Source organism: Erithacus rubecula, assembly GCF_903797595.1.
Source record: "Erithacus rubecula genome assembly, chromosome: 8".
In the NCBI taxonomy this organism is placed as follows: Eukaryota; Metazoa; Chordata; class Aves; order Passeriformes; family Muscicapidae; genus Erithacus; species Erithacus rubecula.
Window position 1 is genome coordinate 17341950 of NC_136659.1, and position 23897 is coordinate 17365846.

Genomic DNA, 23897 nt, shown 5'->3' on the forward strand with positions numbered 1-23897 from the left:
GATCACTTTTACATTTCTCAAATAAAATCCCATTAGAGAAACAAATCATCAAGGAATCATTTGAGCAGTCAGTTGGAGAAAGTGACATGAAGCGGGTAAAGATGGTGAGTGTTCCATGACCACCTTTTTATACTTTTGTGGTCTCCAAGCACTTCACTATTTTAAATCACATGATCACCCATCCTGCAAAGCTAAATATTCTGTATTTTATTAACTACAGTTTTATACCTCTACTATGTTTGCCAATGGGAAATCAGTAAATCAGGGAACAGGCTTCTGCAATTGATTACTGGGCAATAAACGGGCAGAGTGGTATACCATAAATCAGGGTGATAGCTCAGGGGCTGGACATTAATCTGATTTTTTTCTTTGATTCCCCCCTTCCAATATTATATTTCTCAGATCAAATTTAATCTCTCACTCAAATGAACTGGAAAGAATTTCTGGTATGGAATACTCATTGGTATAAAGGTATAATAGAAAGTACTGACATTTACGTGAGATTCCTAATACTCCTTAAACATGTTAAAGTGTTCAGCAGCCTACTAGAGAAAGAAGCGAGAACATTCTCATGTAACAATGCAACATGTATTTTCCAACAGCCTAAGGCAAGGAAAAGGCTGCCTCCCTGAAATGCTGCCTATTGCATTACACTGCAAAACACCACATGAGATGCAGTAACATCTTTTGATACAAAATGCACTTATCATATGACCAAATGGATAAAAGACAAATTTAAATTCTTCCATATTTATTTTCATTAATGCCTTTTTATAGTACCTTCATAATTCATTCTGCTATAATCCCAGGACATAAAATGACATACCTTGATATGACAGGTGTGATTAGATATACCTTAAAGTGACAAAATGCTATTCCATATAAATATATGGAAAACTGTGGTCCCAATTCTGATGAACCTCAGCCTTATTCAGAAACCCCACAGAACAGTGTTACAGCACTCCCATTTCATACAAGCTCTTCTACATGGCATTCCAACAACACGAGTGTGTAAAACTTCTATTTTGACAGATCTGGTTTTAAACTAGCTCATTAAAACCTAGTGCTCACAGTGCTCAGAAAACAGAGGGAGTAAGAAAAAGAAAGGTGCTTCTCCCAAAGCTATCATTACAGAGCAGTTCAGTCTGCTGAAGGCTACTGAATTAACAGCAGATGGGCAAAAGCAGGAAGCAAGTTACACTACAGTTTATCAGTTTACAAGATATGTAAGTGCTGCTGAATAGGAGTTTAAAAAAACAAACATTCATTCTGACCTTACGGGGGCCAAGTCTCCCTCTCTCCAGTCACTGCATAACGAAGTAATAGCTGTTCTTCACTTACTCAAGAGTTTCTCAAGGCATGTTCCATAACTTCTAACACAGTCTAATTTCACACAAAAGGAAATTGGTTATTTGTATGTTATCCAAGGAAGGCTGAGTAATGCACTGTGGTAGGAAAGACCTCTAAAAATAATCATCTCTCAGCAGATTCACTCCCTTCCTGTCGGGGTCTGAATCAGTTTTCAACTGCATGAAAGGACAAAGCTCGAGGATGAACTGTGGAGAGCTTCTGTAACAATTATACTGCTCAAATGCAATCATTTCCCTCCTACTCTGTTTAAAAGAATCCAGTTATTAGGGGTGGAGCAAGGTACTGACCCAACAGGATGTGTGTGACCAGAGCTCCTCATGTGTAACCTTCTGCTTTCATGTTTATTTTTAGGTGTATTTTCCTTTGTGATTTGAAGTAGTTTTGCTGGACAAGGTAGCAAGCACCACAATCACTTATACATGCTAAGAAAGGAAAGCAAGCCCTCATCAATACACACAATATTTTTTCCTACAGATTCATAGAGTATCTTAGAAGTCTACAGTGTTGCAACAGTAATGAGTTACTTTTTTTCATGTTTGTCAGTGCTCTTCAGACACCAAAGCCAGAGACAATCGGTGCACAAAGGAACATCACCAGTGATTCCCATACCCTACCAGTTTCTTCATCAGGGAACAGTGTTCAGCTGTGTGAGAATTCAGTGTGAGATTTCATCATCTTTAATCCACTGTAACAGCACTGACAGACAATGAGTCTCCAAGGATGAATAAGCAGAGAAGATCAACAGATGTTCCCCAACAGGATGCTACTTCAACAGGCACAGTCATTAGAGGAAAGACTGGCCCATTTTAACTGGTAATTGTTGTAATCAGGACAGTGTCATTTGTTTTGACCAGCATCCCCTGGCTGATAGAAATGAAGGTCACAGAAAATTTTTCTGTACTTAAAGGGCTGACTAAATATGGGGCTGTATGTATAAAAGAAGGCATCTTACAGTATTTTTGATAAAGAATATCCTATATTTTCCTCCAAGAATATTAAAATTTATAAAACTGGCAGACTACTACTGAGAAAAAAGAAAGAAGCCAGTTTAGTAGTAGGTATCTCTTTCTTTCAGGTATAGGCCCAACTACAGTAGCATCATAGAAATTAATACCTTTGCTGTAAATTGTGCATTAAACTCATCAATAAAACACATCTTATGTGGGATTCATCCTAGCAATACAATTGCTTCTTAGAGCAATACAGCTAATACATGACAAGTTACTTTTCAATTTAAACAAAATTCAGAAAAGTTTGCAAATTCACAATATGAAGTTTCAGAGATTATGAAAATTCTTTATAAACTTAGAAATAATTAAAATAGATAATCTTTCTCTCAAAATTTAGTTTCAGAATATAAACTAAAAGTTTCATAAGTAACATAATGGATATGTATTTTTCTTTCAAAGAACTGCATAGATTTAAGGTATAATAAAATTTGTTGCAAATATGAACTTCATCACTAGGCTTCAGTATTAACAAATTTTTACTGTTAAGAAAGATACTTCATAACTTTTAGTCCTACCATTTCAGATTAGTTGTACAGTAAATTAAAGTCAATACTGAATCAATTTCTGTTGGTTCATTTTCCAATATTACATTCACAACCTAAAAATAAGAAAAAATATTTAAAATTGCAGTATTGGATTTTATTTCCTCTGTAGGCCAAAAACCCTTACTTGGTTAACAGTTTATATTTTTTATTTCCCTCAAAACAAGGAAATAAAGTAAATTTCCCGAAAAATTAATTTCTTGGGGAAAAACAGACAAATAAACAAATAACATATATTGTATTTTTGTCCTTCTATTATTAATCATAAAAATTCTACATACATTAAATCAGTAAACATTTTAAGAATACTAACCCTACAATTTATTTAGGTTGCTCTTATACTACAATATTATATTATTTTGGAATTACTCAACTTTTTTTTTTCTGGATAAACTACTTCTTTCATTAATTAATTCTCATTATGTGGAGAGTTGAAATTTGCCCACAGTAGATTTTGCTTTTACAATATCTGGACTGTAATGAACCGACATTGTTGTCTTTCCCCATTTTTCAATGGTGTCATATGCATTAAATACCTGTGATTCAACCTTGACTTTGTGGCTTTTCATTAAACACAATTAAAATCTGAATGACACCTAACAATAACAGTTTCCTCATACAGACTTTGTCACAGCAAAGATATATTAACCTTAGGATAAGGTAGAAAGAACAATGCAGCACCTAAAACATAAAAAGTCTCCCTTTTAGAAAAGTATTTCCTTTTCTTCAGGTAACAATCATATTAATAACAATATACTACTGGTGCTACTGCTAGTATATTTTTGGAAAATTTTCTTACGTACTTTTCTATCTATTTTAAACATTCTCTGTTTATCACGTTAGCTGCAGTTTATACAGACTCTGGGATTAGTAGGTTGCAAGGAAATAAATATTACCTTAAAAATATTAATAACTTTATTATATCTGAGACCAACAGCAAAGCTGTATTTCATTGAATAATATTCTGCTCACTGAGAGCACAGGGATAGACTCCTTGAAAGAAAGCACACCAAAATATATGAGTTCACTGTAAAATGGCACAAGAGGCAAAGAAGCACCACAACTTAAACTGTGATCTATGACTGACACCTGCAGCATTTGTGATGTGTTCTACTGCCCAATTTCATAACAGCTGCAACACACAAGATGTGTGCTAAAGCTGTCTATGATCACTCCAGTACTTCCAACACACATCATCTTCCTCCAAAGTGTCTACCATCAAAAAACTCAGCAACATCATCAAAAGTGCTAGAAACAAAACTGTATTAGTGATTAAAGAGCAAATTATGTTGAAATTTTTGTTTTGAAACAACTCCAAATGTAAGATTCAAAATTTTTAACAGGGAACATTTAAACACCATATAATTCTGATAAAGAACAACAATTTTTGAATGCTTAGCAGGAAATTCACAGGCATGGGAGAAATGATTGTGCTTATACCAATTAAAAGTGAATTCTTATAAGAAATGCTATCAGAGAAACCTAAAATTGGATTTATTCCCCACATCATTATCTTGGAAAGCACTATCTACATCATCAAATTTCTGACTACTGCCAAGTGCTGCGAATGTTAAAACATATGAGAGCACTGGCATATTTAATCTTTTCATGCCAAGGCCTAAAACTACAATGCAGCTGCTGTAGCAGAAAAAAAAAAAAAATTGTGAGCTTCAAAAAAATATTGCCTTGTCAAATTCTTCAAATTTGGTGCAAAACTTCAGTAGCATTCTAATTTAGCTGTAGAACTTGCCAAAAACCAGCACAAATCCTGGCTATGTAATTCAAAGAATGATATCTGATATTGTCAGGGCATTCAATGGCAAGCATGTTTCACTCTCACAGTGGTCTTTCATGCCTTGGTCATGCTGCACCATTAACTATGCTCAAAGTAACACATCTGTAGGCAGGTGATGAAAGTGCATTTCCTTCATCAGTGTAGGTAGTTGTGGATTTGACTTTTCTTTCTGATACTGACTTTAGAACTGCTTTAGGACAACTATTTGGAGTATAATACTGCTCTTTCTCAGGAAAAGAGAAAGCAAGAAAAAAATCCATCTGTCCACAGTTAGAATCTGAACTAAAATGTTAGACCCAGCACCTCTTTCTTAAATATAGTCAGTGTCCCTAGCCCTGCAACTTTAGGACTCTGTCACACCATCTGGCAGCTCTGCACAACACCTACACTTGTACAGTCACCATTTCAAACAAGCTGGCAGTACAAATTGGCAATAGTGTAGGCCAGGCCAACAGGATACCTTCCAGTTCTCACAACACTTTTCAAACCAAGTGTAATGCTTGCGAAAATGCAAAGAGATTCAAGTTCAGTAAATTTCTGCAGCAACATGTTAACAAAGTCTTTTCTGCATGGATACCAAAGTACACTCAGTACAGAATGAAGAACCTAAGCAGTATGTTCTCCACAAAGGAAAGTTTTAAGGGAATTCACATGTAATCACTAAGTTAATTTTTAAGTGATCTTGATCCATCTGCAAATTCTAAGCCTCTTACAGCTGGTGATGAGATAGGAGTAAAGGAGAAGAATTAAAATTTCGGAGTATAGTAAGAACAGACTCTCCTCATAAATGCTGGCAATAAAAGCAGGTTTAAGGCTAAGACAGCAACACCTGCAGTATACAAATAAATTCTAACAGAAATTTCCCCTAAGTTATTGCATTACAAGAGGCCCACAAGAAAGACAGTAGTATGTAATCATACATAAAGAGAAGTAAAAACTTTCCTTTTTTTCCAAATTAATTTTAAAAAATTCTACTTTGCTTTTGGTATAAATGTCTTCATACTATATTACAGATACTTTCAAGGTCAAGTCTTCTTTTTTTTCTGCATTAACTGCAAATAAATCTGAACTTACCTCCCAAAGTGCTTTGAAGTCCTTCTGCTCAATTCGAAGGAGCTCACTGTGTTCCCTGGTAACAATGGTAGCATGGCGAGGAGTGTTATCCAGAATGGACTCTCCAAAAGCAGTTCCTATTCCAAGAGTGCATATCGTCACAGCATCCTTTGATTCAAAAAGAAAAAGACACATTAAATATTTCAGGATGTTTTGAGAGTCTTTGAGTCATATTTTCTAATGGCACTGCCTTGAGATTCTTCAGCAATCTGCTTAAAAAGAAAATTAATTTAAGTGTCAACAACAAAAAAATCAATATGCTGGCAAACAACATGGGAAACTTTAATCTGGAAACAAGTGGGACTTCTGTTTTATATAATCATCAGTTGAATGAGTCATTTCTGAATGCAAAGCTGAGAACACAACAATCCCTTTCACCTTTCTCTAAACACTGCTATGATGATGAGATCTTTAGAAATCTCAGAGGTAATGAGAAGGTAACGGGAATCAGAAATGCAATCTTGGAATATAAACTTCTGTCCTACAGAGGCTACCCTCATCAGAAAGAAAATTTGCCTCTTCTGTTTTCTGTTATGTAAACATAACTTTCAATTATAATATCCTCTTGTATTTATATTGCATTTCTCTACTGTACAAGCAATGCATTTGTATAGTTGAACCAACTCTTGGCCCTCCTACTGAAAATGCCAGCAAATCTTTCAATTGTTAATGGATGTTTGCCAATTAACTACTACACCAAAAAAAAAAAAAATTCATATAAGAAAGCTAATTTCACATAAGAAAACTAATAAAATTCAAACAACCTGGAAAAATTGCATCCATGTACAGAGCAATAAGAAGATCCCAAACAAGCAGCAAAGTCCACTTCAAAGGAGTCTATATGAGTACATGCCATTCTAAATGATATCCAAATGAATCTCCCTTGGCCAGGAACTCCTCCCTCTGTAGTAGTTCCAATAAAAATTATGAGCTACTGCAGAGAAAAAAGTAGTCATTAAACAACTTGCTGAATCAAGATCTTTAGATACATGTTCTATTTTCAGCTCACAAGTTGCTTTGTTCCTCACCACAGGCTTGAAGCTGAACACTCACATGTTTTTTTCTGAGATGGGCCTTATCTGACTGTTAAGTAATTTTAAAAAATTAGCAACAGCATAAAATATTTAAAATCATACAAACTGTACTTATCAAAGGAAATCATATATGCACACAGACAATTACACATAAATATATGGTAACTTTACTTGATACAACATGAGAAGTACAGTTTAATTCTAAAATGTAGGATTCCTGCAACATCTACAAAAATCAAAGCAGAAATGTTGGTTATCCTTGTGGCAGATAATCCAGGAGAGATGCATCAGCATGTTTTAGCATCATTTTCTGGTTTTAGAATTTCACTGCTTTCCTTTCATGCATCTAATATGTCATAATAGGCAAATGTTATTTAGATAAAGTTAGTAGCTATGTAATTGCAATACAAAGACAAAAGCCCATAATAGTCCACTTCCCTGAACCATAGCAAATTGCTCTTACACAGACGTTACCATATAAAATTGTGTGTTCAGGAAAACAAAATCAATTACACCTCAGAGAAGATCTAGGAAAAATTCACCAACTGTCAGAAATAAATTTTCAAGGAAGGAAAGTAAGAAGAGATCTTTTTTAAAAGAAAGAATATTTGGGAATGAGCACCTAGGTACCTAAATAGAAGTCTCCACAAACAGGCTATAATATAGTTTATACACTGAAATCTGCCTTCCCAAGCTTACATTTCAGAGCTGAAACACTCTATGGATGGTACAATACTCACAATGGCATTCAAAGGAGCTACAAAGAAAATGTGCCTACTGCTCATACAAAATTTGATCTCCAGATACCCAAAAACATTATTCTCAATCCTTTTCAGAAAGTTTAGATAAAAGAGCTCTGTTCAGGACAGACAGCCTGGCATAAAAGAAACTATCCTGTAGGTAGATCATAAACATTATTTACATCTTCTGACTTCCTTCTCACTCCCCCCCCACCCCCTTAAAAAATAAAACTAGTATTAAACATTTCACCTTCTCTGATCATTTACAACACTAAAGAATAATCTTTAATGACAGAACAGGGTTGGTTAAGAAATTACTTTATAAGATAACTTCTGATGAGGCAGCTGTTAAGCTTAAGAAATAAATTAACACTTTGAGATGTTAGATCAAGAGGCTGGAATGGTCCTATCTACATTCATTAAAGGAAAGTCCAGGCTTCCATCAAGTTCTTTCAGATTTTTTCCCCATTCATCACAGTTCTCCACAGAGATGCAGTTTCAAAGCCAGCTGGGGTGCAGATCTATATGCCTTCTTTGAGGTTTCAGAGCCCTGTTTTCTTGCTACCCCTTGTTTATACATCTCCAGCCTCCTGGGGAATCAGGTGTGTTTCCTATTATGCCTGTTAACCTTACACTCAAGAATCTCCTGCTGTTCAGTGAAGACTTCAGGAGGATTGCTGGCAGCTCAAAACTCAGTTTGCTGTTCCCCTCTGCAATCCCAGAAGCAGCAGGGGGTTCTAGTGGCTGGTAACCAGCTAACATTCACACAGCTATTTAAAAGGCAGTAATAGAGACTTAGAAAAATGAGATTGCTTCCATTGCTATCTGTCCTCTGTCCATACTATAAAACAGTAGGGTTCAAATCAGAGGGTGTTTGTGTATTCAGCTTCACTGACTCTTACTGCCACATGAGACACATGCAGGGAAAGCATTCTTAGACCTTTCTCTCATCCCCCCATCAACTGAAAATATTATTGAATTTGAAAGATCATTTTATGGAGAAACAAGGCTATGCTTTATTCCCTTTCCCACCATCTTAAGTATCATCCCGTATCCTCCTCCTTGACTTGTGACCCCTTCTGTTTCTCAACCTAGCAAACAGAATTTTTATACTGTGTGTAAATAAAATCATGGTGTCGGAGAGAGAAATTAAGAAAACAGGGGAAATCATTACTAGTGCTAGGCTCAAAGGGATTGGGGATGTTTCTTTGAAACTTTAGTTTGTTCAACCTTTTGAGTTTATGAAGGAATTGATGTAGCTAGATTGTTTTTGATTTCATCATTTTCCTACTCCTTGCATCTTTATCTCACCTCTGCATGTCTCTCTAGGAGATCATACTATCTCTATGTTTTACTGGAGTTTTGCAAAAGCTGGCATTTTGACAAGTTTGTTTATTATTACTTTGTCACAGTTCAGTTTGTCCTCAGCAGAAATTTCCTTTTATAACAGAGAAACCAAGGATATATATGAAAGTACACTATGAAGTGATTTTTCTGTTCCATTATCTTGACTTGAGTGCTTCAGCCATGCAGACAATAAATCCTTACCAGATTATTTCTAACAATAACACAGAAATGCCTTCTGAACACATAAAAATGGCAGTTTGCAAACATGTTAGGTCACCCTCTTTACACATGACAAGGTTTTGCTTAAAGGAAGCATTATGCTTCTACAAAAACTGTGAGCAGCTTCTCTTCTAGTACTTAATTAAAATATGCATGGTTTAGATTAATTTTACTGTAATACCACATTCACTATTTCCATACCTTTCTATCTAATCTTCTAAATTCTACTTACAACGTCTTGGATGCTTTCCTACATCACCTGTCAGAGAGAAGTGAAATGATTTTTCTATATTAACTACCAATAAGCTAAGTTCAAACCCAAAATTAGCACTACCACAACACTGTGGAACTCAGCATGAGCCAACAACTGCTTCTCAACCAATATCTGTTACAATGGGTACAGCAGTTCTCATGCTCAAACTAAATAATTTTAAACTAGCTTAGGTATATTTATAATACTAACTACGGTACTAACCTATGTCACAACTTCACATAGGTTATTTCCATAATACATAATGGCATTTACATGCTGAAAGCAGTATCAAAAGAACTATCCTGTTTAAATCCCTTTCCTGGATGCCTCTTATCACATACCTCCTTTGTCCTCAGTTTCAAAGAGCTGTGAAATTCGTCCATTTCTTCACAGACATTCTTCTCAGCAACCCCACTAACTTACTTGGCTTTTCATCCCCAGTCCTCTGCATCTTCTTGCAGCTGACATTGCTGTACCATCCAAGGACTAAGGGCTCCTCCTTTAAACCTTTTCTAAAAAAGGTTAATTGATTGTTAAGTCAATGCCCTATGTTCAGTTTGGTCTGTTTTTAAAAACTGACCTGCTTAAAAAACTCCACCATAACGTAGGCAAGATAACCTGGCAATAGGCCCCAGCACACACTATGATTCAGCTGGCAAAATACAGCAAAGCTGCAGATCAAATTGCTGTTTGGTTTTTGCCCTTCTCTTCATTCCTTTACAGTTTATCAGAAAAATCTTCGGGGTAAAAGGTTCTGAATCTAATCCAGAAAATCACAATGTTGCAGAATCTGACAACATTGTAACACAGATGCTTTTGTCATAATGCATTTATTCCCAGCTTTATTCTGAGACATTCTCAACAGTCATCCTTAGACTGTTCAGTTTCAAATTAGAGTTTGAAAATGAAACATACACGAGGCAGTCAGTAATGTTTTTAAGACAACACCAAACCAGGAATATCTCTAAGAGAAATTTCTATTACTAGATATCTTATCATTGGGTATGCAACAATGCCAAATAAAAATGAAATTCAGACCCTGATCATAACTGAGGCCAAGAGCTCTTTCTGATACATTGTACAGAGGCTGAATTTTCTGTTTATTTTGAAGGCAACAATGCTTTTCTATGTCTTTTCAGTACAGTATTTATCAGGGTATTTGTTACAAATAAGTTGAGGCAAGACCAAAACAGCTCATTACAGTTACCTCTGGAATTCACAGTGAGACGTTTTCACCTTAGAAAAAGTCCCCTTCGGTCTCTTCTTGATTGCTGAATACCCAGAAAAATCCATAAATAGTTTGCACAGACAGCAAGACTCCACTCAGGATGTACTGGGTGAGTAATCCTGTCAAATCTCTGTAGCCATTCCAGTGGCAGATGAAATTACCAGCACAAGTTACCAGCTCGGTGGAACAAAACTAAGAGTAACAGGAAAATTTTCTCTGGCCGAACTCTTTAAAACAGGTGTGCACGGTAAACAGCTGAATACGATTTCCAGAGTATCCATTTCAGTACCCAACACTGACTACACTCGGGTCTGCTTTGTGTTCTAACACTGCCCTCCCGTGACAGAACACAGCCTTGCAAGCAGAAAGGATTTTTCCAAACCAGTATGAGAGAAAAGCTTTGAGATCCTAAATACCTGTGTCTGTCTCTATTAAAGCCTTTAAAACAATAGATGTAATATTTCCTGTTATTACAATATCAAATAATAGCTCATAGTAATATTTCTGTTTATATGAATTCTCAACTTGGCTCTATTACTAATATTTTCTCAGAGAAATCACAGGCATCTACATTAGTAAGGTGCTGCACAGTGAGAATGTGTGTGAATTAATCCCTCACTAGCTACCCTGAAGTCTTGATCCATTAGTACATTAACATTTAATTTCTAGTGCAAGACATGTTCCTACATGCCTCTGTAGGAACAAAGGCTATTAAGACATTTTTAGTAGGGACCAAATGCACAATAACTTACTGCACTTCTAATGGGAGAAAGCTACCAATCACTGAAGATGATAGCACAGAGAGGTAGCACATGGTAGCTGTTGCACAATGCATTAATTCCTGGGCTTGATGAAATTTAAGTTTCCTAAGCAGAAAGACACATCCAACAGAAGTGGGACTCATATATTTTTAATCATGAGAATTAATTTTCCAAATTTACATTAACACTGTAGGCATCATCATATAATCATAGGATAATTCAAGCTGCAAGAAAACTCACGAGATCATCTAATACAACCTCCTGCTTATCTGAAGTATTAAACAGCAGTGTCCCAATTAATTAGTCAGGTTTAAAGATATTTTGACCAATAGGAATCTAAATACCAAGTTAGCTTCTCTGCTACTAGGAAAGACAGAATAATCCTGTACTTCTACATGAGTCTACAAACTACTAAACTCATGTAAATATGTGTTGTATCTCCTGCTCTGCTCGAAGTGCATGAACAGCATTAGTGCCATTTATGGCATAACCATAACAGCAGAGCAATTACTCATTATCACAACTTTACAAAGGAACCCCTTGCTCCTGGGTGATGTGGTTGGAAAATGTGCTCCAAGCACTCCTACATCTAGAGCACAGGTCATCCATTCCCAGCTGGAAGCACAATGCTGTGTGTGCCACATCTATCCCAACAGCAATACCCCACCATATTGCCTCCATTATCTGGGTTTGTTGTGAGCACAGTAGGCAGGGAGTACTAGCAAGTACTTCAAGAATGACTAGTATCATGCCAACAAGAAAGTACAGACAAGAATGGAACCACATCCAGGAGCTACAGGGAGGAGAATGAGAAGGACACCAAGAATGAACAAGGGACATGGTATAACACCAAGCTGGAGCCAAACCAGAGAAAATACTGGACTCATACAATATTTAGGAGCCTCTAAAAATCAAAATTATCCAGAAAGGAATGGTAAATGCATGGGGTACCATCTTTTAGCAGTGAGGTTGTATTCTGTGGCAACTAGGCAGTGGTAAGAATTCAGTTCATTGTTCATGTGAGAAGGACATGTGAGGTAAGAAATTACTGCAGAATATAATTTCTAGAACTAGAATTACATGAATTGTAGTTCAACAGCTTCCTACTGGCAGAAAAATGAAGTTAATCTGAACAAGCAGAAAAAAATAATTACATTATATTCATTAAGAAACTGAAGTGATCCATACTCCATCTAATGGAACAAATCAACACTCCAAAAAGATTCCTAATTTAACATCCAGATTGTGCAGATATATTACTTTCTGAGTAAAGATCATTGATTTTTCACAACGGTGCAGTGCCATCTTTTGGCAAACACCAGAAAATCCTGATTGCTTTAGACCTGTACAGAAAAGGGTCTCTTAAGGGTCCAGTACTGTTCCAAATTGTGACAATACCAATGACAGCCGGGCCATGCCAAGAATTGCTCAAATTAAGCTAATTATACTCTCAATCAATCTCTACTTAGTACAGTGAAGAGGTTGCTAAAAATAAAATGAAAGAAGTTCCTTTTGCATCTACTGTTCTACTGCAGAAGTAAAAAGACTCAGTATTCACACACTGCCTTCACTTGTATTCTGACCCAATTTCAATGGTGATGCAATGCTCAACAAAATGAAAAAAAAAATCCAATTTCTGCTATGAGCAAAAAAACTTTCCTCAATCAGACAAACTCTGGGCAAAGAATATACCACCACTATCCCCTACATATGCTGTATTCACTCCCAGTGGGGAAAATGGGTAGTGTTCTCTATCAGGTCCTGGGTAGCTATATTACTCATGTGAAGGCACAGTGAGTCCCTTACCAGAGGCACAATCCCATGCTGGGACAATCACTGATCTTAAACATGGCAGCAGGGAATGGACAGGATGCCTTCCCAGAAGACTAAGCTCACAGCAGCAAGCACATGACTTGTCAGCATGACATTAGACAACATGGACAGGAGACTAGGAGAAGTATCTCATCCTTTTGGATTTTTATTTACTCTAAATTTAATAAATCCAGGAGCACCAAGGTACTGAGAAACCACTTTAAATTTGGGGAGAATTTTACTTGTTCTTCTGTTTCTTAAAACTCAATAGGTATTACCTATAGGCTTTTAGTCCAACATGACAGCAGTGCAAGTAGTCTTCTATTTCTACAATACTTCCCCATTTCTGCAGTGGAGACTGTGTTATGCTGTTATTAGACTGCACAATTAGTGGGTTCACTTTGAACTTTCTGAACAAGAACTGAAATAAAATAGTTCTAGGGAATGAATTAACAACTCTCCAATCTTTAGCACAATTTCAATAGCACTACTAGAAAATACAGAGGAGTCTTGTTTCATACTAAAATATAGACCATTTCCAGAACATTACATTACTGTTTCTTGAAACCAATGGCATGATTTGCCTTCCTTAGACTAAAGAAAACTGAGACTAAAGGAGACTCGGAGAAAAATATACATCTTTGTGATATGACAAAATATCTGTACAGAATGTGTCATTTTCTGCCTCACTGTAAATTATATTCTTTGTTTGTACTACTGACTGGATGGTTGCAATGAAAAATCTGTTTTACCTGGTGGTTGCTTGTATCAGACACCTTCACATCCAGTGATCCTGTCAGGACAGCATACCAATTCGTCCCAATATCACCCTGACGGAATACTGGAAAGATGAAATCTTTTAAATAAGAGCTATCACTTTAAGTTAGCAACAGTAATAAACATTTTCTCACATATCACTGCAATACTGCAGTCACTATTGGCATTACACAATTTGCCATATGAGATTAATTATTTACTATTACAGTAATATTTTCAATGACACTGGAAGGCACATATTTTAGCAAACTAGTGAATACACTATGGAAACAATGAAGGCATATAGAACTGCTTCACTCTTCTTCCCATTTTGCTTCTATTTTACTGTTCTCTTAGTTAATTAATCAACCAAAGAAACTAAACAAACAATACTATGAATGTCATTATCTTCCAGTGCAGACACAGCTACCACTGAATTCAGTAAGAGTTCTGGCTGAACAGCACCTGCAAGACTGATGTCCAGGCATTCCAACTGCGTGATTACAGAGTATCAAAATCCCTGATATTCTAAGCAAACTCCAGTGCTGCATGCCAGATTTACCTGAGGTGTTTCTGAGACTTTACTAATACTAATAAAAGCTTTTCATCAGCCATTCCCCTGGTACACATTCCCATCATAGGACAATCACTTATTTCCATCTCAGCTTCACAGACCAAGCACAGGTGTCCACTTCCATCTGTCCCATGGGCTGCCAGAGCAGGCCCTGAGCTGTTGCACCAGGCAGCAGTTTGCAGCTCTGCAGGGCTGGCTTGTGCTAGCCAGAGTGCCTGGAAACCACACACTATAGCCAGGGTGCCTGGAAACCACACACTGACAGTGATGTGCCTTGCTGATACACCTTTGCCCCAGCACAAAGCACTGGCAAAAGCGATCAATAATACATTGACAGAGGGACAATGAGGCTTAAGTCCAATGACTGGCTTGTAATCTTTCAACAGAACAGGGGAGTTTCACATCCAGCTGTATGCCTTGTTACCATAGATTCACCACACACTGCATTTGTAGAGCAAGCAGCACTTTAGTCCTGCCTTGCCCCGTGATTGTGACTGTAAACATTCCACTGATTCTGCTCTCACTGATATCCTAAAGACAATCACAGACTAACCCCCAAGTTTATCTACATAAAATACACAGTCATATGAAGCTGTCTTACATGTGATTCCTTTTTCCAGATTCTCATAATATCCACAGAGACATATCTGCTGGAGAAGGTTTGGATGAAATTTCTCAAAAGCTTTCACTTCTTTCAGTCGTGTGAATATTATATCTACATCTTCACTAGAACGTTCCAAAGGCCTGCAAGAAAATAGAAGACAACACTCTAAGGGCTTTACGAGAGAAACATCCCCACCTGCATGTACCCAACTTACAAATGCTTGCATTAAATAACACAACATAATATAAACAAAGTAAAATGCATTTTACAACAACATAATGAGATACTTCCAAGACATCCTAATAACTGCCCTTTATCCACTTGAGCATGGTTCTTATCATTTCAACACAGACAGTGTTCAGAAGCCCATTTAGCACCAAAGCCTTGATGCAGAATCACTGTAAAAGTATATGTGATGACACAGACCTTATCCTAAAGGCCTTAGAATGATATGTAGGTTTAAGTTTGTGAGAAAACATTAACAAACAGATGTTCAAACACACACGAGGTCTGCAGAATTAGTGCCAAAAACAGATGTTCTCTATTTGGCTAAATGGAAAGCATTATATACCAAAAGTCACTCCTACATCCAAGCTTCTCTTCTGCATTTTACTGACTATAAACTGACTTTCTTCTTCTCACTTGCAAGAAAGAACAACTTTAAGTATATTCTGTTTCATGAAGTTTCTGTCTCTTAGTGTTGCACAAATTAAATATGCAAGCAAGAATTTACTGTTAACAGTCACAAGTTTTAATTCAAATGTTTAAAATATTTAAAATCTTTGACAGCAACACCTTTTAAAAAACTCCAAGATTTCAAGTAAAATAAAATTGTAGAACTCTCTACAACAAAGTAGCACATAGACCAGCAATTCAGCATATTACTACATTTTTATGAAAATAAAGTGAATTAGGTCTGTAGTGCACCCTAAATGTGATTATCAAATATTATGAATCAGCAGGCAAGCCAAACACTAGCTGACAGCATTAGAAAAAACATTTTATAACAGACTATAGGCAAATCACTAAGGACTGAAAGAAACAGAATTTTCCTAGGGCATCATGCTGGATCAGATGCAGAAATTATTCATGTACAAAGGCATAACAGGAAAAGAGACAACTGTTAGTAATCATTAGACCCATCACTCACTCAAACGTTGCTAGTTAATTTTACTGACAAAAATGTCCTTTTCACCAGTAGATGAGCTTATAATGAACAGAAGTTAGGTAGCTACAATGAACAAATACTAAGTTCACAAATACGTATCTTTATTCCCTTCATTGTTATATCCACAGTGTAAGCACTCCTTCCAAGAAGATTTTTTAAAGATTCTTCTTTGAAATCAAAGACTTTAAGGAATCAAATTCTTTGTCTCAGTAAAGAAATCCAGATCCTACTTGCATTCAATCTCTGTATCTCATCCTTCTTATTAAATTATGTCTAGGAGGGATTAAATCTCTATCCTCATTTATACTCCAATTTACCCTTATTAACTACAGATGAGAATAATAATTCTCTGGTGTATGCATTTGCTTCTACATCACAGTGACATCCTCTTACCACTTCAAACTACAATCAACTACAATAGCTCTCTTTTGAAATATTTCAAGTAAGATTTTCATGCATTTCTTTTTTTCTTGACTGTGCACTAGCTGACACGTACTAATAAGCATTAACTCTCCTGTCAAAATCCTTTTAAGAAGATTAGGAGGTGCAGCTTGCTAACAGATTTACTTATGCAAGATCCCTACCCAAACTACACTAACTCTTGAAACACTAACTACCTTAATTTGCACATTCTCAAAAAAGACCCAGCAAAACCCAAAAAGTCAAAAAAGGTGAGATCATTCTCAGAAAATCATCCAGTTCAAGATTTAGCAGTTTGGTTAAGATAATGAATTCTTATTCATAAAAACTAACAAGGATTCAACCTGTTTGACAACAAGATGCCTTTGGATTTTTTTCAGAGCACCTGGGAAAGGTCTTCAGAGTTAAGGAGTAAGGAATTAATAATGTCCCAAGCTGAGGTGGCCCTTTTCCTTAGGAGCACGTGAAATTTTACCTGTGTAAAATTTCTGACTGCAGTGTAACAGTGGTACTAGTAGCACTCAAACTCATTTCTGCTAAGTTTTTATAATATATAGAAATTAATTTGGTTTTGAAAGCCAATTATTACTTACTGAGAAAAATATACATTGGCAATGCTTTTTTTTCAATTAACTGCTTTGCCACAGGCTCACAAAACTTAGGTAAAGTTTTACTACTTTCTACAAAGCATTTTTTAATAAAATTATCATCATGGCAACTTGCAATTACCATTAACTTGACATTAATTAATATTAGCTTAACATTAATCTATTTATGATACCAAATTTTGCTTTCTGTTTCCTAAGTACAAGCTGCCTAATCTGGAACATAAACAGGACAGGACAACATAAATTTATTCCTTCATCACAGCTATCTTACAGTAAACTTGTTTATTGTAAAGCATAGTTTGGAGTAATACTTACATAGCTAATGTTATAATATAGTACTTAGAACATAAATTATTCAATAGAAAAGTACTGCTGATGGCAAATGGAGAATTATTCAAGCTTTATTTTCACTGTAGTCACACTTAAAAAAGGCAATGGTATTAATCCAGAAAAGAACCATTCCCCAGAATATGAAGATAGGCCACAAAAGTCAATTTCAAGGAACATCCCTACACTCCCAATACATCTGCAAAAGTCCCTGGGAAGACTTTTCCAGATTCCTCATCAGAGTACCCAAAGTAAGTTCTCTGTGATCACTGCTATTCAATCTCACTGACCTTAGCCCTCCTTTGCCAAACTACTGCTGGCGCAGATCTATTTCTGTTCTGCTCTGTCACATTGATGCCGATGCTATTGAAGTGTCCCTTGAGTATCCCTTCACTGCTGATGCTGCAGAGTCACAATCTCATATCCATGAGCAAACAAAGTCAAAAAACACACTTCAGCGAGTCTTCAGCTACCACAGGATTTTCTGTTAAAGCTTCTGTCCTGTACCCATTTCTGAAATCTCAAGACCAATGTACGGAATTAGGACCATAGGTTAATCTAAAAATGAACAAATATATTAAATCAATTAAGATTCTTCAGTTCTCATTTGGTAGATCTATGAGCTAGAGTAAAAGCATTTTAAGGCAAGGCCACCTTTCTTGACTTCATCCCAGTGAAGCACCTTCTCCCTAGACTACCTCACCCAGTTTAAAATAAAATTTAAGTCAAACTGTGCTGACATCTCACTTCACTGTAGCCAAAGCCAAGGGGGCACTTTGAGAGTTGCAAAGCAGGGCTACCAAATAAATTATTAGGAAGGGATGAAAAGCAAGAGTAATTTATTTTCAGGATATAATGTTTTATTGTACCGTACAAGCCCTTCTGCTTTGTATAACACCAAAATGCCTTCTTATTTATGTTACTAATTTCCCTCTTCAAAGCATAGTAAGTTATTAGTTGGCAGTAATGTTTTTCCACACAAGATGTCATCTATCTTCTGCTTTTTCAATACAACATAAGAGCATACATATACAAGTGACAGCATCAATGCTAGTTACACATTTCTATTCAATTATGTCAATAAGGCTTTTTTTAAATATTATTTTACCCCTCCTAATTTGAATATGAAGATTTCAGGACCGTATTTTATAGAGAGAAAACAATTTTCTTGACAGTGTCTGCTTGACTACCTACAAAAGGCAATTATAAGAAAATCTGCCTGAAATCTATGCTCCTAAGGCTGTTAAGCTCAACGCAAGCTAGCAGTGCTTGCAGCCCTGAAAGCCAACCACATCCTGGGCAGGACCAAAAGCAGCATGGCCAGCAGGTCCAGGGAGATAATTCTCCCCTTCTACTCTGCTCTCATGAGACCCCACTGCATTCAGCTCTGGAACCCCCAACATAACAAGGACATGAATCTGCTGAAGCAAGTCCAGAGGAGGGATGTGAAGGTGATGAGAGGGCTGGAACTCCTCTCCTATGAACACAGGCTGAGAGAGAAGAGAAGGCTCCAAGGAGATTTTAGAGCACCTTTCAGTACCTAATAGGGCCTGCAGGAAAGCTGGAGAAGGATGAGACATGTAGAGACAGGTTAAGGGGCAATGGTTTTAAACTACAAGAAAGTAGGATGAAATTAGATATTAGGAATAAATTTTAAATTCTGAGGGCAGTGAGGCACGGGAACAGTTTGTTCAGAGAGACTATGGATGTCTCTAGCAGTGTGCAAGGCCAGGCTGGCTAGGGCCCTGAGCAACCTGGTCTAGTGGTCTGCCCATGGCAAGAGGCGTTGGAATAAGATACTCTTTAAGGTCCCTTCCAACCCAAGCCATTCTACAATTTTTTTTTGTATTTTTAAATGCAAACTACTCAAACCCCAAGTTCAAATACAAACGGAGGATAACTCTTACATACCAAACCTGGGCAAAGTATTTCTGCTCACATGTAGCATACACAGCTTTATAAAAGAACCTGCTTTGATGGTTTTAAGATTAAATATTTGAATGTTTATATAGAATGCTATGAAAGACCTGTTGACCTGTTGTTTGCTTCTGTAAACTGAATCCTACTATTACCTATTACGTCCTGTTACCATTAAGTCCTTTTTAAGGTTCTTTCTCATAGTGAGTTTCACATTCAAGAAAGAAAAAACAGAATATATGTGGTTTTACCTTCTTTGCCAAGATGCTTCTAGAATTTTAAGAAGTTTATTTCTATAAAATGTGTTCAAAAACCCAAATCATGCTTTAACTGAATGAAAGCATTGAATTTCCTTCCCTTGATCTTTATAACTTCTTAAAACAGCAGTATTTCAATTCAGACAGCAATGAACAGCCCACGAAAGATGAGCAGATGGATCTATTTCTTCCACTGGTGAGACTGTTTTTAGAAAACAGCTAAAACACTAGAACAGGCAAATAAAACGAGTTCATAGCTGGGTTAAAACCAAAGCATCAATGCAAAGATGTGAACTATGAGCTGTGAAGTACCAGCAACCACTACCATGGACCACGTAGTGAATTCAATAGTTTTTTTTAATGTATTCAGCTGTGAAACATGAGCAAGGAGACAGAACCAAGGAGAGCAGATTAAAACCAGATCATTTCTCCATGCTCCCTGTACTTTCTTCTGTCCTTTCCTGACATGCAGAAAAACAATGCTGTAGGACGCAGAAAAATATCAGTACCAACAGACCATGGACCCTTAGTGAGACCAGGACAATAGTGAAATTCTCTCCTCCACACAATGCTGTTAGTTTCTTTGACTTTCAATTTCTCTTCAAGAAAGGAAATTTCAAGAGTGGAATACCACTGATCTAACAAACCTAGATCTGTAGTATGGCACTTAAATGCTAATAAATGAAGTTACTTTTAATCTGAATTAGTTTCCAGATAAGGGTTTACTTCAATGGCAACAGAAGGTAATTAACTCCCACCAAGAGGCACTTTTCACTTTCTACTGTAGTATTAGCAAATCTGTCTTCAACACTCACATTTCATATCCTTTTTTCCCTTATTATGGGAAAAGCCTCATCATGAGGCTTTCAAACAATAATCCAATTACTATTCTTTTCTCTTGAATGTCTCATTTTAAGAGACTTTGGGATTCCAGTTCTCATTTCTTCTGACAAACAAGAAATAGAATTTCATTTAAACACTGTTCCCTAGGACTCTTACACACCCCAATCATTCTGGAGTTCAGGAAAAGAAAGAAAAAAGCAACACAAATAAAATTGCTCACGCTTAGTTTTCAATAAATTACTACTGTCACCTACACTCAGAATCCCTGTAACAATCTCTCAGGCCCTGCTACATAAGGCACAAGAAATACTGCAGATAATCCTGATCTACACAGGTACTCAATGACCAGCCAGTTAAATGCAGACTGACTAACTACCACCTGCAGTCAGACAGAATTTGTTATAGTTGAGTTCTCCCTTCTTTAGTGATGACCAAAAGAAGGTAAATGCAGAGAACAATCCTTTACCTACCTCATTATCATACTACTCAATTAACTTAGTTTTATCAATACACTGAAAACTTACTGGAGACTTAAACAGAGCAACCACATGTGCACATTTCTTTACATACCCTGATGTATAAATTATGTATCCTCCCAAAAGGTCAATTTTTAGATCTGTATATATAGTGTAATGTCAAAAGAATTCATTAACTAATTATATTCATAAAGACTTAAATTAAAAATACACTACCTGAACAATATAGATCTAGTAGGAAATAGACTCTTTTCATTTGTTGTCTAGAAAGACAGAATAATTCAAGAAAAATCAAAATGCAGAATTATTTTCTTTCATGTGTGAGAATCTTTATGTATAAGGCATGCTTTGTAACCAAGATGTGACTAAATCTTATTGAATTAAACCTCCAAATTTCATAAACATCAATTGAAGTTCAAAGCAGTTAAAATTCCATTTGACAGAAGTAAATCCAGATGAAATTACATTAACCAGCACTGTAGCTTCATAACAAACATTAAAAGCACTCTAATATGAAGACAGATTCTGAGATATGCTGCAAATGAAATCCATAATTGAACAATATGCAAGTGATGATACCCCTTCAGTTAAAACTCTGGCCACCACGATTAACCAATAACACCATGCCAAATGCACCTTTCCTGACTTAGGATCTGCACTGTTACAGCTAGTAGAAATTTAAAATTTACAGCAACAATGAAATAAATTTTACAGATTTACATTTGCATGCCTTTTGATGACTGGTAAATTCAAAGATGAAAGAGAGAGTCAGTTCAGGAAACATTCACAGATATTGATAAAGCAGCAGAAATAGTAACTGATCATGTCAAATACAGTGCAGAATATACAGCACAAAGTATCACTGCAATGATAAGCTTTGTTAAATGCAGCAAATTATTGAGATGCAGACAAAAACAGATGTCATGTTAGACAAGAAAAATACTTGTATTTGGAAAATATCTGGTTAACACCTGACTTTGAGGGCACAATTTCAATTAGCTGGTTTGTCATTTTTTCATTCCTTTGTTGGAATATTTAGCTATGTTATAAAAGAAATTTAATCTGTTCATAGTATAGGATTCTAGAGATCAAATCCTAACAACATGTCAGAAAGAACTCAGGTGATGAGAGTTCAGACATGTTTCCAGTATCATCTGGTGAAAGAGAAAACCTACAGATGCACATGTAGCATACCAATTGTGCAGCTACTACACAAGACTACCAACTAAATTTGAATATATCATGCTCTAAAAGGCATGTGCTCTTACTGCCTTGCTCTGGTGGGTTATGACAATGTTTATACATGCTGGGGTAATCACTTTCTCTTCCTCTTAATACTTGTCAGTGGCACAAGTGTGTAACTTACTGCAATCACATGTAACAAATGGAAACTGATACAGCAAATGCTTAAGCTAGGGAGCAAAGAATAAAACAGCTTGAATTTGTTTAAAATACAAGTCCTGCACTCACTAAGATTTAATCTGAATTCACATATCTGATAAAATGCACAGACCTACAAACTTAACAATTATTTTGGTTTCTCTAAGAAAATATGGAAGGGAAAAGGCTTTTTTATTATTCATCAAAGACTTCACCTTTGCACTGGACTAGAAAATGAGGTGCATGATGTGGAAAGACAAATTTGTTATTCATCACTCTCAGAAGACTGCACCCTCACATGAGTGCTAGAAAGCACTTAGGCTATATCTATACAGCTCTGAGTTTCCACATCCACTGCAGTGCCTTCTGCTGCTATATCCCCACACAGACTTGATCCAAGCACATACCAGCTTAGTCACACACTGTACAGAGAGAAAACACGAAGAACACAAGCCAACCAGAACTGCAGTGCATGGCCATGATTTTGTTCAGATGCAAATTACATGAAAATGGTGATATTCCTATGGATTTATTACAAATAAAAAGCAATGCAATAAAAAGCATAAATTTATGTGTGTAAGTGTATATGTATATAAGTATGTAAATATAAGTTTAATTGCACAAAAATATATTTTAAAATAAAATAGCATCATCAGGCAACAGCATCCATAATATTGCCTGATTATAAATCTATATCCCATTATCTTTGACATCACTAAAGGTTATAGAGGATGACAAGTATTTTCTCTATTTATTCTACAAAAATTCTTTCAGAATATCAATTCTTTATTCTAGTCTATCTGTATGCTCACAAGGGATTACTTGTTTACTACTAAGCAAACAAATCTTGCATCTCAAATACATGTTATACCAGAACTAGAAAATCAAATCCTGATTGAAATACGTTGCTGCTATATTATGTAGCTTCAATCTGAATCACATTTGCTCAATGTCAGTTTACAGAAAGGCCTAACTTTGGATTTTAGACAGCTAGACCATCAACAGTTCTGTTTCTATTTACTTTATGAGTGCTTTCAATATTTATGGCCATTATTTGATCTCTAAGAGGTTAGTCTTAAGTCACATATTACAGAGGGGGATCAGTGTCTGTGATAGGTGTCTAGAGCATCTAGCCCAAAAGTTCCATTAACTTACAGTTTGCCACCTGCACTGTTGAGGGAAACCTAACCAGAAGTGCAGTCCAACAAGACTAGGAGTTACCTGAAAGAGGGAGAAACTATGAGAAGAGGAAGGTCTCTTCTGTGTGCACAAAGAGTTCTCTCCACAGCACAGCCCCAAATGGCACCACCTGTCAAAAGCTGGCTCATGATGCTCAGCTAGC

At 36.3% G+C, this 23897-nt stretch overlaps 1 protein-coding gene across 6 annotated transcripts in view; it reads right to left on the reverse strand.

Annotated features, from left to right (window-relative positions):
- The window catches only part of RAPGEF4 (Rap guanine nucleotide exchange factor 4), a 138521-nt gene that overhangs the window by 113486 nt on the left and 1138 nt on the right, over positions 1-23897 (reverse strand). For 2 of the 6 annotated variants that reach the window (XM_079310294.1, XM_079310293.1), the window contains exons 2-4: positions 15157-15299; positions 13978-14066; positions 5793-5939 (exon numbers count right to left, since the gene is read on the reverse strand). In XM_079310294.1, the coding sequence (XP_079166420.1) occupies positions 5793-5939; positions 13978-14066; positions 15157-15299 (379 nt within the window). Of the gene's footprint in view, positions 1-1274; positions 1391-5792; positions 5940-9765; positions 9897-10631; positions 10964-13977; positions 14067-15156; positions 15300-23897 lie in introns of those variants that run through there. The other 4 variants (XM_079310299.1, XM_079310296.1, XM_079310295.1 and 1 more) reach the window with 4 other exon arrangements.